The 17837-nt window shown below is 33.7% G+C and overlaps 2 protein-coding genes across 2 annotated transcripts in view; one reads left to right on the top strand and one right to left on the bottom strand.

The window, feature by feature from the left end:
• Positions 1–2827: 2827 nt before the first annotated feature.
• asip2b (agouti signaling protein, nonagouti homolog (mouse) 2b) lies at positions 2828–6542 on the top strand. The gene is made up of 3 exons (XM_019108285.2): positions 2828–3088; positions 5177–5253; positions 5500–6542. The coding sequence occupies exons 1-3, from the start codon at positions 2941–2943 to the stop codon at positions 5683–5685; spliced, it is 411 nt and encodes a 136-aa protein (XP_018963830.1). The 5' UTR covers positions 2828–2940; the 3' UTR covers positions 5686–6542.
• A 3989-nt stretch (positions 6543–10531) lies between these two features.
• Positions 10532–17837, bottom strand: part of LOC109094570 — a 41248-nt gene continuing 33942 nt past the window's right edge. The window contains exons 58-64 of the mRNA XM_042714224.1: positions 15589–15773; positions 14985–15187; positions 14716–14878; positions 13743–13852; positions 12413–12532; positions 12009–12165; positions 10532–11211 (exon numbers count right to left, since the gene is read on the bottom strand). Of these exons, the coding sequence (XP_042570158.1) occupies positions 11207–11211; positions 12009–12165; positions 12413–12532; positions 13743–13852; positions 14716–14878; positions 14985–15187; positions 15589–15773 (943 nt within the window). The 3' untranslated portion in view covers positions 10532–11206. The remainder of the gene's footprint in view (positions 11212–12008; positions 12166–12412; positions 12533–13742; positions 13853–14715; positions 14879–14984; positions 15188–15588; positions 15774–17837) is intronic.

Genomic DNA, 17837 nt, shown 5'->3' with positions numbered 1-17837 from the left:
TTTCCCATGTTACAAAAACAGCATTCTTCCATCTTAGAAACACTGCCAAGCTATGAAACGTTACCTGTTTCTGATGCAGAAAAGCTAGTTCATGCATTCAAAACCTCTAGACTGAACTATTGTAATGCACTGCTAGGTGGTTGTCCTGCATCTTCAATAATCAAGCTACAGGTAGTCCAGAATGCAGCGGCTAGAGTCCTTACCAGGTCAAGAAAATATGATCATATTGCCCCAGTTTTACAGTCTCTGCACTGTTTACGTATTAAGTTCCGTATCAGTTACAAAATATTATTACTTACTAACAAGGCCCTTAATGGTTTAGCTCCTGCGTACCTAACTAGTATTCTACCACGCTACAATCCATCACGCTCCCTAAGGTCACAAAACTCTGGACTTTTGGTAGTACCTAGGATAGCAAAGTCCACTAAAGGAGGTAGAGCTTTTTCACATTTGCCTCCCAAACTCTGGAAAAGCCTTCCTGACAACATTCAGGGTTCAGACACACTCTCTCTCTGTTTAAATCTAGATTAAAGACACATCTCTTTGGCCAAGCATTATTATTATTCAAATAATGCATCTCATAATCTTGTACTGCAGTTATATCTGATCAAATGCACATTATTATTCCTTAGCTTTGGTTGAACAAATTGTTCTTTCTTTGTTAGAACAGCAGCTACACTAATTATGTCTCTGTTTGTTTCTCAGTCATCCCGTGGTAACTAGGAATTACACAAGCTTCAGTCTGGATCCAGCCCTTACAAAGTCCTGAGATGACAGAACACCTGAGACTAGATGATGCCATCCCCTCAGAGGACCTCAGATTATGCCAACCCTGAAACAACATAAACTACCAAATTTTGCTCCAAGTTTGACTGCAACATGTAATCATTACTGTTAAAAGTGTTCATCGTCTGTTTGATTAGACTGCAGGAATGAAGACCACAACTGCAGGAATATCACTATCTGATTTATTTGTTAACATCATTACTGGGATTGGATGTGAAACTTCCTGCTTCAAATGCAATAATTAGAATTCTTTTTTTACTTTTTGTGCCGGGTCAGAATTTAATGGGGAATTGTGTCAAAAAATTTCACCAAAATTAATACCATTACCCAAAAATTTCCAGATATTATTGAAATGATAAAAAAAAGAAGAAAAAAAGTATCTGTAAAAGATCTTTTTATTTTATACAATATGATTGATTAACATTATAAATATCCTTACAGGTACAATTTTAGCTGTGTTATTTGTGTCCCCTTGAAAAATCACTTTTGAGAAATTTGTTTATTGTCCCACCAACTGTTAGAAAGATATATTATTTATTACAAATTTATTACAAACATGCAGCTGTTTAATTCATTAGACAATAACTGATGGATTTAACTCGTGTTAATTATTATATCAGGTCAAAATTAATAGTTTCTAGCACTTGCTAAGTTAACATTTCTCAGAAACTGGCAAACCTTTCAAGTAAATTACTTTCAGATAACTCACTGTCATAGTATTGAAATATCATATTATGAATTAGTGCGCAGTACCCATAATTCTAAACAGGTTGTATAAAAAATGTGGGAACAAAGATGTACATGTATTTGGCATTAAACTAGATTTATCAGGTGCTGTTATATAATATTGCAGTTATAAATGGGATTGTTTGGGCTCAGCTGCAACTGGTACTGATTACAAAATGTGCTGCAGCTGTATCTACAACCAAAATGTATATACAGTAGCCACAGATGCATATTAACTGATGCCTCTTAAGCTATGAAAGAGCAATCTATGTAACAATATTATTTTCCTTTGTGTAAGAAAATAAAATGCATTTTTGAATGTATAAATAATTATCCACTCTGACGCAACTACAGCTACTCCTTATGTAACCAGTTATCTTCTCATAGGTCTATCTATGATCTCATTCATGACAGAATTCCAGAACATAACACCAGGCACTTTTATGAATTAATTTGAGTATTATAAATAAACAAAAGTGTGGAAACTGTGAATCCATCTGTTAAACTCCTATGAAAGGCACAATGGAACTGAACTTTTGGCATTTTGTGTTTTTGGTGCATCATGCCGATGGCAGCATCATGCTTCGAGGATGCTTTAACAGCAGGGACCAGAAAACTCATGAAGGGGGAAAAAAAGAGCGGAGCTACACAAAAATGCTGGAGGACAACATGCTGCGATCTGTACGAGCCCTTGGAGCTTCCAGGAAAGTGACCCAAACAGACAGCAATTTTAAGGTTTCAGATGTTTAGTGTCCTGGCGTGGCCCTGTCAAACTCAGAGTCCAGTCCAACTGTGCATCTGTAAAATGACTTTTAAAAGCTGCACACAAACAGTCTCCACTGAACTGGAGAGCAAACAACTTCAGTGTCAAAACATCTTACAACAAACTTCAGGTAATCAAGTTTATGATCAAGTACTTAGATATAGGCTTAGATATAGGCCTGGTGTCACAGACAGGGCTTAGGTTAAGCCATGGGATTAGGCCAAAGTTCAATTAGGACATGAGTATCTTTTAGAAAAACATTTCTGGTGTGCACCTTGAGGAAACTCAATAGAACTAGTAACATATTTTAAGATATGTCAGTGCAAGTTTCTAAAAGTTAAAACAGAACAGACATGCATTTTAGTCTGGGACTAGGGTTAAGCTTTGTCTGTGAAACCGGGGGATAATAGAGTTTCAATGCAAACTTAAATATTCCCATTTTCATATGCTATTCATTTTTAATGTATAGCAGTGATTTTTGTTGAGCAACACATCTGTGATAGATGAGTGAAATGCAGAGTGTTGAATGAGGAGTGGGCGTGGGCGAGTTTTGGCTTTATAAACGCTGCGAATGGGCTTCAGCACGGACCTCACTTGTTGAGTGGTCTCTAGGAGGACAGTCTAACGCGAACCTGACACACCTAAAGTCTCCATTCGATCGGCAAATGACGACGGCAGTGATGAAAGGATTTGCGCTCTTGATCTGCGTCTTCTTCACAGTTGTTCAGTCCATCACATGCGAGGCGAACAGGATAGTCGCGCGCAAAAAGCACGAAAACGACGCGGCGCACCACAACTCTGCATTAACAACAGGTAACATATTTTTATTTAAACGAATATAAATACAGAAATTTCAGCAGCAGTCGATATTTAATGTTTAATTCAATACAACGATAGCACTGTGTATAATAAAAATATATATAGTTGCATGTATCCAAATTGCCTACATTATTGTATCGTAAAAATAAGGATGGTTAATTAGATTTTTGTCTAATTTTATTAAATTATAAAAATAGGTATATTTCAGTTAACACTAATAAAAATATAAGAATTCAACCAGCAGCCTAAAACGAACATTTAATATTCAGTTTACGATAATGATAGTTACTGTATATAATATAATGTAGGCCTATATATATATGTATGTGTGTGTGTGTGTGTGTGTGTGTTTAAAATTATTTTAATTAATTATACAATAGGTATATTTGAATTAAAATGAATAAACATTTAGTAATTTAACCAGCAGTCTATAATTAACATTTTGTATTCTGTTTACTGTGATACTGTTTACTGTTACATTACTGTACATAATATAATGTATGTAATTGTCTGTATCCACATATTATTACATTATATTATACACAGTAATTAAATATGAATTAAAATGAATAACAAATATATTAATTTAACCAGCAGCGTAAAACCATTTTCAATTTAGTATAATTATATGAGTTACTGTTTACTCATACTGTCAGTTACTGTACATAATATAATAGTTTCATGAATCCACATATTATTATGTTATTAAAATTTATTATATTATAAAATTAAAAATATATATAATATATAACCAGCAGCCTAAAACCATAATTTAATATTCAGTTTAGTATAATGATAGTTACTGTTTACTATTATTGCTATAGTTACTGATTATAATATAAAATATATAGTTGTAAGTATCTGCATGTTATATTATTTATAAAATAATTATAGGTATTTTAATTAAAATGAATAGAAATATGTGACCCTGGACCACAAAACCAGTCATAAGGGTCAATTTATCAAAATTGATATTTATATATCATCTGAAAGCTGAATCAAAAAGCTTTCCATTGATGTACGGTTTGTTAGGATATGATAATATTTGACCAAGATACAACAATTTGAAAATCTGGATACTGAGGGTGCAAAAAAATGTATATATTGAGAAAATTACCTTTAAAGTTGTCCAAATGCATATTGCTAACCAAAAATTAATTTTTAATATATTTACAGTAGGAAATTTACAAAATATCTTAAAGGAACATGATCTTTACTTAATATCCTAATGATCTTTGGCATAAAAGAAAAATCTATAATTTTGACCCATACAATGTACTTTTTGCTATTGGTACAAATATACCCCAGTGACTTAAGACTGGGTTGTGCTCCAGTGTCACATATAATGATTTAATCAGCAGCCTAATACCATAATTTAATTTTCATTTAGTATGACAGTTATTTTTTATAATATAATGTGTATACATATTATATATTATATTGATAATAACAGTTGACTCATTTAGAATAAGTATTAAATATTATTTGTATCAACTACATTTGTAATGAAATGAAGAAACATTGTACACCTGATCTGCTTAACTTTTAAATGTTTGTGTGTGTGTTTCCCGTGGTAAAACACCTGTTTGGCCTGAATTCACTGATGATTTAAGACTTGATTTTCTTTGATTTACCATGCCTTCTGATAATGTTTCATGTTTCACTTCTGATCACATGATGTTAGATCATTCACTATGCCACCTCACAACATGTTGCTTTTCACACGTACTATAATCAGGCCAGTATAAACATGCTTTACAAACACAAAGCCTTCTTTTCTTTCCTCTGGGATTTGCAGCTACTGTCAACGTCACCAATGAGGCTTAGAAGAAAACTGATTTTTTTTTAGCATTTTTCCACACACAGTCTTACTATTCAGTGCCCTGCACTAAACAGCTCCAGTGAAAGGCTCATTATTTTCAGAAAACGTCTCATGTGAGAAGGCAGACGTGGAAATCTACCACCGTCTCTTTCAAGTGCCACCTGGGATTCTTCCACTTAAGCGTGAATAGATAAAATGTTAAACCCTAGGCTATATATGTGTTTACAGTCCTAATTCAATGCATCTGTGTGTCCCAACAGGAGTGTGGAATCAGGAGAAGCCAAAGAGACTCTTTGCCAGGACTCGCTATCTGTCTCAGCAGAGACATCATGTGGTGGTACGTTCGTTCCACACATCACTCCGTGTTATTTAGGATCTCCTAAAAAGTGCACCCCAATACAACAAATCCAACATTGTTCTAGTGGACTAATGCACATCTGTCCTTTTGCAAGAGCAAGAATATAATATTTCTTCTTGGAAATCAAGTTAATCCCTTTTACATTAAAAACCTTGAGCAAATAGAAATGCGTAAGTGGTTCTTTGCTCTGTTTATTCGTTTCTCATGAAAATATGTGTCCTCCAGAGACCTAAGCCCAGGCCTGAAGCACTTTCTCCAGCCCAGACTCCAGCGCGGCGCTGCGCCGGTCTGATGGAGAGCTGCTCCTCGCTCACTCCCTGCTGTGACCCATGTGCTTCCTGCCACTGTAGGCTCTTCAACACAATCTGTCACTGCTGGAGACTCGGACACCTATGCCCCAAGAAAACCTAATGACTCCAAACACACATATGTATCAGTGCTTCTCAGCTGCTTTTACTTTAGCACTGCATATTGGACAGCAAATGTTGTTTATCGTCCAAAAAGAAAGTCATAAAAAGTTGTTTATTAGTTTAGTCTGATTAGTATCTTGTTCCCAGCTTTCAATAATTTACGATACAAAACCATTTTTGGTTGTTTTTGGATGATGACACATCTGTCTAATTTCACTAGCTTCTACCAAAATTAATTTGGGCCAAAAAAGTGTAGAGTTCTGTTGATAACCACAGAAATGATTTTGACTCATCTCTTGTTTTCTTGAAAACAAGCAGACATTGATCTTACTTTGAGGCACTTACAGTGGAAGTGAATCGTTCTTGGAGGATTTAAAAGCAGTGATATGAAGTTTTTGATTTTATAAACTCTCTTACATATTTTTTTTTCTGTTAAAAATGTCTATATTATTGGAGCTGTGAAGCTGTTTAAATCATTTTATAGTCATTTAAGGTTTTAGTAACTGTAGACAGAAATAGTTAGTAAGGGATTTTTTTTAGACTGAAATCATGTAAACACACATGTTGTTTATGTGCGGTTGCATTACTGAACCAGTGAGTATTTCAATACTTACCAATTGTCTCCATTCACTTTTTTTTTTTTTTTTTGTGAAGTGTAACCAGCTGTAGTCAGTGTAACCCAAAATGTCTGCTTTTTTAAAGAAAAAGAAGGACAAGTGGAGATTAATATTTGTGGTAATCAGCATCACAAATGCTGTCGAATCTGGAATATAAAACAAAACTCTTTATGATAAGGTTTACATTAGTTAACTACATTTTTTAACATGAACTTACAGAGTTTATGTTCATTTCAACAAATACTTATGTTTATATAAGAAACACAAAACAGTTGTGTATATATATATATATATATATATATATATATATATATATATAAAACAGTTGTGTATATATATATATATATATATATATATATATATATATATATATATATATATATATATATATTATTAACAAAGATTAAGTACCGTAACAAATTAATTGCTCATTACTAGTTCATGTTAATTAATGCATTGTATAATGATAAATAATGGGACCTTATTTTAAAGTGTTACCAGCATTTACTTTTTTATTGGAATAAGCAAATATTTGTTCAGAACGGACCTCCAGATCTGCCACATGAGAAGCATTGTTATATAACACACATGCAGCTTATCCTTCTACACTCTCATACTGCTTTGTAGCAGGCCATGGATCATACATGACATTAACTAACTGTACAGTGAATGTGTCACGTCCATATGACTGGAGTTATTCGCTTTCTTTTCGATCCATGACACTATTGTGACTCATTTACAGACTGAAGATGTTATTACAGTTAACTCTTGTAGAATTAATGCTGGAGAAGTGATTTTTGTTATTATTCTCAATATTTGTCAGCCCTTGCTAAGCAAGGGGCATATACTGTTTAACTTGTATAGAATCAATGTAACAGTGCCTAAAAAAAAATATTTTAGGTGCAGTAAATGTGAATTAAATGTTATCCTTATACTGTGATCTTTTAAATAATAAGTTTTAAGATGCTTATTTCTACTGTGATGATTCCACTGTCATGTTTCTGATTTCTACACACACACACACACACACACACACACACACACACACACACACACAAAAAAAAAAAATCTATATGTGGATGTCAAGTGGATGCTTTGTGGATGAGAATCTTGTTGTCATCATTATATATTTCTATCCACTGTCAGGTTATATTGACTGAATATTATTAGAAAAAAATAAAAACTTGTTCAATGCCCTCTCTACAAATTTATTTACATTCCAAGAATTAATACTTCTTAAAGGAATAGTTCACCCCAAAATGAAAAATTGCTTTAAATTTGCATTGCCATATCATGTAGATGATTTTGTTTCTCCATGTGAACAGATTTGGAGAAATTTTGCATTACGTCAAATGCTCACTAATGATGAGATGTGATCTTGATGTGAGAGGACAACAGGAGATTGACTTTTTCAATGGAGGAAACATTATTATCGATTATGGACTCATATTTGGTGACAGACACTCAAGTGACAGTTTAAACAGTTTAAAGATGGATTTGTTTCTTACAAACTTGCAGCTTTTCACTCCACAAGATCTTAACTGATGGATGGAGTGGTGTGGATTGCTTGTGGATTAAGTGATGCTTTTATCAGCTGTTTGGACTCTCATTATGATGGCACCCATTCAGTAATGTAATGCTAAATTTCTCCAAATCTGTTCCAATGAAGAAACAAACTCATCTACACCTTGGAAGGCCTGGGGGTGAGAAAATTTTCCGCTAATTTACATTTTTTGGCTGAAATATTCCTTTAAACTCTAAAATGCATCTGCAATTCGGATTGGTGCCAAGACTAAATAGTAAATCTCCCTTGCATACTGTAGCAGAGCTTGATTCATTACAACTTACAAGGGACTGTGTCTTTCTTAATGTGGACATGAACTTGCATATTATGTAAGAGACAGTGTGTGTTGCATTAGTGGAGATGACGGATATAATTCTGGAATATCAGATAGTTCAGCCTGATCTCATGGCAATTCATACATATTTTACAAGGTGGCTAATTCATACAAATTCGTAAGACCACACTCGTACAAATTCATACGATTTTTTGCCAAATCGTACGTATTTTACGAGTTGCACAATTCATATGAATTTGTATGAATGACCTACACCTAACCCTGCCCTTAAACCTACCCGACACTGTTTAGACAAATCGTATAAAATCGTATGAGTGAGGTCATTCAAATTTGTACGAATTAGCCACCTCGTAAAATCCGTACGAATTGGTAGTGAGATAGTGTTGGATAGTTCTGTTGTGTAGTAGAGTGCATAATAAGAGATGCTAATTATAAGGGATGACATACAAGCATTTCACAAAAATGCAAAACATTTTATTTTTTGTTGTAGCAAAAGGAATAGAGACTTACAAAAAAGAAGTATACTTCAAGTTTGTTTTTTTAGTAAACTTAAGTAAGGTCAAGTATACTTTATGTTGTAAGTATGCTAATATCAATTTACTAGTAAGCATACTATTTACTCATTGGGACTAAACTGGCCCAGTTTTAGTTTATTAAAGCATAATTTTCAAGTACACAAATTTACTGTGAACTATAATACAAGTAAACTTAAAGGGTTACTCCACCGCAAAATAAAAATTTTGTCATTAATCACTTACCCCCATTTCGTTCCAAACCCGTAAAAGCTTTGTTCGTAAATACACGTTAAAAAAACATATCCTTGTGTTGCGGCTGATACAGAAGAGCATACGCCGCCTGAGTACAGCTCAAATTTGCCAAAATGGCACTACGCTGATTTGGAGAGACACAAAAGAGAGGAATTGTTGAATGAAGTCATTATTTTTGTTTTCTTCATGTACATAATGTATTCTCCTCGCTTCATAACGTTACGGTTGAATCACTGATGGCAGATGGAGTATTCTGACGATGCTTTCCATACTTTACTGGACCTTGACACTGTTATTTATTTTCGCAGTCTATGGGACAGTTACAGGCCTCCCAGTTTTCATCCAAAATATCTTAAATTGTGTTCTGAAGACGAACAAAGCTTTTACGGGTTTAGAACAACATGGGGATATGTGAATAATGACAAAATTTTCATTTTGGGATGGAGTATCCTTTTAAGCTCTAATGATAGTTTACTAGTCATATTCTTCTCAGTCCAATTTTAGCTTATGAAAGCACACCCTGATATTCTAAGTAAACTAGTTGTTTAATAGTTTGTACACCTCAAGCATACTTGTAAGTGGACATACTTATGTTTGACCATTTCTATGTTATTTTTGTACTTTATGTATACTTTTCGATTCCTATTTAGGTATTTGTTTTTATAATTGAAATATACTTTTAGCTGTACTTTAAGTAGACTTGAAGTAATTCCTACCAGTGGATGTATGTGTGTGTTATTAGCATTGTGTACAAAAAAGACCAGGTTCCGTTTCACCCATGAACCATTTACTCTAAGCCATTCCATCTCAAATCTGACTTCTCAAGATAGTATATAAAACATTTGCTGGACAACTACCTAAAAGAAGCCAGTATACTTATTTAATAGAATATTATCTAAAAAGAGTAATAATAACTATAAGCAAAGTATGCATAGAATCTAAATATTTTGCATATCAGTATAATATACAATCAGTATATTATCAGTATAAGCCAGGTGCACTTAAGTATAATTTTTTTTGGTATATCTCTGAGAAAAAAAAAAAGTAGGTTCAAAGTATACACTCTTAATTTTTAGTTAAAAAGAACTACCAAAAGTGGACTTGAATAAAGTTTTTTTTTTTTTTTTTTTTTTTTTTAAGGCTTGGAGAGAGCATCGACGAAAGGGAGGATGGTACGGTAAAATGCTTATTCAATTTATCGTCTATCAGTTTTTCATAAACTTTTTATGAACTCCTGAAAAAAGTGCACTTTCACTGTGAATATTTACGACCACCCATCCATGAGCCTTTTACAAACTATGTAATGTTTAAAAATAACCTTTCACATGAATTATCTGCAGCATGATAGAACTAGTCCACAGATCCATCGTCTTGAGGACCATAAATATCTGTTATGGTGTTCCTCTGCAAAAACGCACATTTGAGTTTTTATAGTGACTTGACATGGCTCTGATCTTATATGATCCTCACAAGACCACCAGTCAGAGTAAGAGGAACATTTCTAACATCCTTCATGTCTGGAAAACCTGTCATGCATCCCCCAAACGTCTCCCACATGCTGTCTGTACTACTTGTTTCGATACCATCACTTTAACACAGAAACATCTATGAAGCTTTTATTGGCAGGGAATCAAATACAATGTAGAGAGCTAATGCACATTATTCATTATTATACGTTATCATAGATAGATCATTAAGATCAACTTTTTTAAATGCACATCCATAACACAGTGAAGTTGTGTAGTGTCCAAACTGCTTCATCTTTTGATTTATTTTCTAAGTAATTATTTAGAAAAACATAGCTTCCGTATATTGAAATGAATGTGGCAAATATACCTTCAAAGTAAAAAATACTTGTGTAATTACTCTGTTGCGCTGCTTGTAATTAGACATATGCTAGTTGTTGTTATTACTCTAGTCTCTAGTAATTAACACAGTTATCTAACATGTAATATGCTAAAAAGATTAAATAAAAACAATAAAAATATTAAATTATACTGATGTATTATTTTCTAACTTTACAAATACATTTAGAATTTTTTAACATTTATTTACTATCATTAATAAAATATTCTATTTTCTTGGTTACATAAAATGCTGCATATTGTAAAAAAGGCACCAAAAATATATATAAAAAAAAACAGTTTGTCATAGTACATAATAACAACTGTATTAGTAATAAAGATACTTATAGTAATGATTTTGTACATGTTACTGTTAATTTTCAAACAGGTCAGCTGATGCTTCATGTCTTCACTGGAGTAATCCGGACACCACCCTTACACTGAAATTAAAGCACAAGACTGAAATATAAACTCTATGTCATGACACACATTTTTCACCAGTTTAAGCATCTCAGAATGTATCACAATATGTGCCCACACCACACAAATGTCTCAGCATGAGTTTGGTTTGATTTGAGTCAGAGGTGCATTTGTTTCAGGTTCACATCTGCAAACATTATTGTATATAATAATAATAATGGTTTATGTTGTAATGTATTATTCAATAGGACGGAGTTCAAAAACACAGTGTGAATGAAAATGAACTTAGAGATCCAGATACAATATGAATGCAAAAAAAAAAAAAAGGATTCTTTTTAATCTGGTTCATTTTTGGGTCAGCCCTTTTCATCAGAGTTTGTCTCTTTTATAGAGGATTAAAGTGTAAAGAGTAACTACTGATCGGACAAAAGGATGTGGGGAAAAAATATTACATTACTTGATAATTCACAAAATCATTTTTGCATATTCTGTTTAACATGATACCTGCTGTTTCACTTTGATTTTATGGTGTTTTTTTATTATTATTATTATTTTTAAATATCCAGGCAAAAGCAATATGAAATGGTAAATGCTTGCCATGTTGCTGATCAAATTAAAACCACAATATTTGGCAGACTAATCGCAATGTGATTTTGAAATTCTTTTATTAATATTATAAATAATTAAAGTCAGGGGCGTCAGTTTGTGTTGTATATATATATAATATATATATATATATATATATATTTTTTTTTTTTTTACCAAACTGTGCAGTCCTAATGGTTATAGAATTCACTGCATTTGCAGAAATACTGACCGCACTGCACTGGCAGCTCCAGTGGAACGTAGTTTCTATGGCATTGATGGATATAGGCAGAGGCCAATGTGCAAAAGGATGGTCTGGAAACCTCTGCACGCTCATCACATACACACTCCAGTCCTTCACACTTCATCATGAACTGCACAGGGTCCACCTAAAAAAAAAAGACAGAAAATGCTTCATCCAAAAAAATGTATGCTTATAAACGCAATGCAAAAATAAAAATAAGATTTCTTCATCTGAAGTTCATTGTGTTGTTTACTATTGCATTCTTTCATTCTCCTTTTCCCCCAAGGAGTGGATGTCTTTTGATCAATTTAATCAAAGGGATCTTTATATACACTGGCTTGTAATAGTTAGCACATGTCACTGAGTGAGAGGAAAAAGAGTACAGTAGTTACCACTCTGAAACAGGGGCTCAGAGGAGAATTTGCAGAGGAGAACAGAAATGTACACGACAGGGAGTCAGCAGTGCCATTCTGACAGACTTCAGCTTTCCTGCTGACACATTCTGAATCCACCTACAGTAAAGAGCATGAAAATATTGCATTAGATCCACACAGTCATTATAATGGAATCGTCTTTATTTATTGACCCACATTACATTCTTCCCTCTCACGGAACACAAAAAGAGATGCTTTGATGAATGTTGACAATGTTCTTTGGTGCTTGTCCTTTTTGGAGCTCAGCACTGGTCACTATATGGTATGCTTTAAATAATGGAAAAGAGCAGTGCAAACATTCTTTAGTTTCACATTTTTGTTCGATGGAAGAGAGGAAGTTTGATTCTGAAAAAAATTTCAGGTTCCGATGACATGAGTTGACTGGCTCATTCCTAAAGTTTGGTAGATTTTGGACTGAACATATTTGTAAAAAAAAAAAAAAAAAAAAAAATTGTAAAAAAAAAAAAAAAAAAATCAATTATTATTTTGGTCTTATCAGAGGGATAAAAATATCTGTATATCAGAAAAACACACTGGGTAAGCTCAGGCTAGTATGACTGAATATTTTATATATTTTAAATGTGTCATATGTGATCTAGAAAATTTGTCCACCCTGTTACATGGCATTTTTCCAATGCAATGTGTAACAGGGTGGATGTTTTAAGCTAATGAAGCCCATTACTAGGTAGGAAAGAACAACATGCTAGCAGAAGATTAAACTTTAGGAAGAATTTAAATGTATTTACGAAATAAGTAGATAAAAAAGTAATGTCCTGTGTATACTGACACAACAGGGTGGACATCTTATGTTTACACTATAACATAAATATTCTAAAAATTAGAAAAAAGAGAGAAAAGTTTATGACTAATACTTTGTTCTTGTAGTTACTTTCCCTCCAAGAAAGGTCATGTGATTAAGGGGACATGCTCAAAAATGTAAAGGGTAAGTAGCATTAAAGTACCAAGGTGAACTGTAGGTTGAGAGACAAAGTCATTTTTTAAAAACGGCATGAAAAATTTGGTGGCATGAAAGTTGATTAATATTTTGTATGTAAAATGTGCATTATTGTTTCATGGGGACATAAAATCCACCAAGCTGTAGGAATGACCAAACTATAGCTTTAAGTCTTTATACATTCTGTTTCATGATACATTATTACATGAAAAAAAAGCATGCACAGTGCATGTAAATATGAAGCAAAATAATAGAAACAGTGCTGTGGATTGTGCCTGGCTGTGATATCATATGCTGAACAGGTGTGCATTTCTCACAGGTTTCTCTCATTACCTGCCAGCTGTGAGTAAACTGAAGCACACTGTTTGTGTGAGAGCCATCTGGCAGAAGAAGCTCGTTAGCTGCCTCATTATCATTGGTTCCTAAAAGACCAGTGGACACACCTGAAAAACAGTTCATTAAAATAACGTCTTAAACCATGACGCATATTAGAATGATTCACCTCAGAGAGTGGAACTTTTTGTAGGCAGCAGTGGTTTTAAATGTCATTAAATCCATTAATTCATCGTGTTACAGCATATTAGCATTTACAAAAGATCAAAACAGTGACACCTTTTAAAAGGCCTTGGTTCAAAATAATTTTTCATATTTTTTTTTCTCCCATAACCACTTAAAAAAGTTTTAGTAAACTTAGGCCTTGAACTAAACCAGCCAGCTCAGAGATGAATCATAACATAACAGCATTTGATTCAAAGCAGTTTTTATTATTTTTTTAAAAGTGGGAAAAAAGACTTCATTTTGTCTTTTATGAAGGAGTTAGCTATTTAAACCATGAAGATTTGCAAATGATGTACTTGAATCAGTAACAACATAAGACATATACAACAGTTATTATAATATACTATATAATCATATACTACAGTATATTCCAATATACTGGACTGTTCAAAACTTTGGGGTCACCATGATTTTTGTATAGAAATAATACTTTTATTGAGCAAGAATGCATTAAATTGATCAATAATTACTGTAAAGACATTCTGAATAAACGCTGTTATTTCTAACTTTCTGTTCATTAAAAACTTTGCAATCATTAACATTAAAACAGATAAGTTATTTTAAATTGTAATTCTATTTTGCAATATTACTGTTTTTTCTGTATTTTCGATCAAATAAATGCATCCTTGGTGAGCATTAGAGACTTTCAAAAACATGAGAAATCCTAACATACTGTATACGTACTACCATTTAAATGTTAGGCAACATTTTATTGCTAAAAATAAGTAAACAAAGCTAATGAACTTACCATGAAGCCATCCATCTAGGATCACACTACAAACTTCTAGCTGAGGGTCACATGATACCCGAAGTCCTCTCTCATTGGACACCTCAATTAAATTCACATCCTTTCTGATAGCCACTTCACGGTTAGTGTATGGTATGTGTGCAACCTGGCAATTAACCTCCACCTAAAAGCAACCATTTTTTTGTATTACTCCATTTAATCACATCGTGTTAAGTTTCTTAATCCGCTATGAAACCAATATTAGACATCATAAAACCAGGTACATGTACCTCTCCATTTGGGTGAATTGCAATCTTTGTGTTTTGCATTTGCACCACAAGCGAGCGACGTTTGAACCTGTCGGATTTGAGCACAATGCTGAAGGTGTGCTGGATGACATCAGCTGCTAGGATGAAGTCACAGGAAGCTGGGAGTTTGAGCAGATGTCCATCAAATGACACCAAATAGACATCTTCCACTAGAAATGCCTGATCTGGACGGAGGAAATAAAGTACAAACACATATGTGAGTAAATAGACATATGGAGAATAATCAAATAAAAAAATAGTCAATTGTTTCCCATGAAATTCTGTCATCATTCTCTCATGTTTCAAACCTCTATGAATTTCTTTCTTCTGCTGAACACAGAAGAACTGTTGGGTACAAACAACACTGGTCGCCACTGACTTTCATTATGAAATAATATTTTGTCATACAAGTTTGGAAGGATATAGGGGTGAATAAAAGATGGCTGAACTTTACATTTTCTGTCTTATGAATAAAAGGTAAATCTCAGGGGTCTACATTAACTCAATTAGTGGTCTAGAGCTGAAAACATGTGTTCAACCTGTAGGCACACGAGGCAGACAGACTCTGAAATACCCAATAACTCACAGTTAACGGGACTGTCCATTATCCTCCTCTTCAGCCGGTAGAGTTCTGCTGTAGGACTCACAGAATTCAAGGCCAGTAGAGGCTTCATGACAAACTCCTCCAGAAGAACTTCAGTTACACCTGCCTCCTCCACCTTCAGCCAGGGGCCCACAGGAAGTGGCACTCTAAAGATCACCTCACCCTCACTGAAGATGGTTGTGGAATAAAGTTTGCAATTAAATTCTGTACATTTTTGTATGAATCAATCCTACTGTCAGTCCAAATTAAAATTGTTATGAAAAATAAATATATAAATTAGCAATAACTCTGTCACTTATTATACTTACATACATACATATATTCAACAGTTATTTCTATTCCTCAAATCTGATTAACTGAGAGCCTTTTCCAGCGGTGCAATATTCTAGTGATAACAGAACTTTTAATGCTGTATATCAGACCGCTGCCTTTGTACTTTTGACCGAATTGCCGTACAAATTTTATGATGGTTGTTGTTGTTCATTAATTATTATTATGCAGTAAGTAGTGTTTTATATAAATATTAGTAGTATTTAAAGTGCCCCTATTATGGGTAATGAAAGTTTCATATTTTGGTCTTGGGAGTCCCAGACAACATTGTCTTATAATATGCATTTATTTTTACCTTACTTGCTCAACTGCTCCCAAACGATTCGCTCAGCGATTCATTTTTCCAAACCCCTCCTTTGCGTGATTCTAATTTGTGGTGATTAGTCCTATTGGTCATATATCCATTTCATCATGCCTGTAATGCCTGATAAAGCAGAGTTTTGTGATGCTTTGTGTAAAGCATTACCGGGGAAACCGCTATTTTTACCGCTCCAAAAGCGCACCTAGTGGCAAAGAATGAATTTGCATTTCATTCAGACAAACAAGTGGGCGGGCAATATGCTAATGTTTCATGTTGACGTCAACATGAAATGGCTTGGGATTCGTTTTAAAAATGACTAATTTCAATGATTCAGAGTTGACACTTTCTTTTGAGAGACAGTAACTTTATACACGGTGCACTTTCAGATTTAAAACGTTGCAGGATGTTTTCATTCACTTAGAGGTGTGTTACACACTGCATGAAAGGTAATTTTCAAAAAACCAGTGTGTGTTCATGATGTTGATTTTAGTTACATTATTCCACCATAATGTACCAAACAAGAAAGTTAATTTTACTTTCAACAACAGCTTGTAAGACACAGCCAACAAATGCAGTGAGCAGCACTTCATCAGAAATCACTCTTAACAGATGAAAGGATAGTACGACAAATATATCACTTTCCTCAGTGGACATATATATATATACATATGTCCACTGAGGAAATACATATATATATATATATATATATAATATATATATATATATATATATATATATATATAGATATAAACATTTTTAAAAAAAAATGTAAAGGTTGTTCCATGAGTCCCTTGTTTGTCCTGAACAGTTAAACTGCCCACTGTTCTTCAGAAAAAATCCTCCAAAGTCCTGCAAATTTGTGAGCTTTTCTAGCATCTTTTGCATATCTAACCTTTTCCAGCAGTGACTGTATGATTTTAAGATCCATCTTTTCAAACTGATGACAACTGAGGGACTCATACACAACTATAACAAAAGGTTCAAACAATCACTGATGCTCAAGAAGAAAACATGTTGTTCTAAGATACTTTTTGAATTTGAAGATCAGGGTAAACTGTATTTATCTTGTCTGCTTGGAAACATGTTCTGTAGCAAAATAAGGAAAATTTACACATCTTCATCATGCTCAAAAGTTTCCCCCTGCTTTTAATGCATCTTGTTTCCTTCTGGAGCATGTGTGTGTGTGTGTGGGGGGGTCACTTATGACTCAGAAACACTAGATTCAGTGCTCAGTTGAAAGCATCATACAGTATCAATAATAAAACTAAACAGAACAGTACAAGCACTTATAAACAGTTTTAACAGACTAAAATGCTCCAAATGTATATTTAGTGTTTTTTTTAGTTTAGTGCATTTTTTGAAAATTGTTTGCAAGATAATGTGCTTTGGAATATGGAAAACTTTTGTGATGTACTGCATGTGTGCTGAGGGCCACATCTCAGAGGTCCCCAACCACCGCGACCCAGTACCGGGCCTTGGAAGCATTGCTACCAGGTTGCAAGAACGTTCTGCGAAAAATCTGTTTATGACACTCTGCTGTTGATTGCATGTTAATGATTGTTCTAATTATTCTGTATTTTTGTTGTATGCGATTGTTGGA

The sequence above is a fragment of the Cyprinus carpio genome, chromosome A2, assembly GCF_018340385.1.
Source record: "Cyprinus carpio isolate SPL01 chromosome A2, ASM1834038v1, whole genome shotgun sequence".
Lineage (NCBI taxonomy): Eukaryota > Metazoa > Chordata > Actinopteri > Cypriniformes > Cyprinidae > Cyprinus > Cyprinus carpio.
This window is presented reverse-complemented; position numbering and strand designations above follow the sequence as displayed.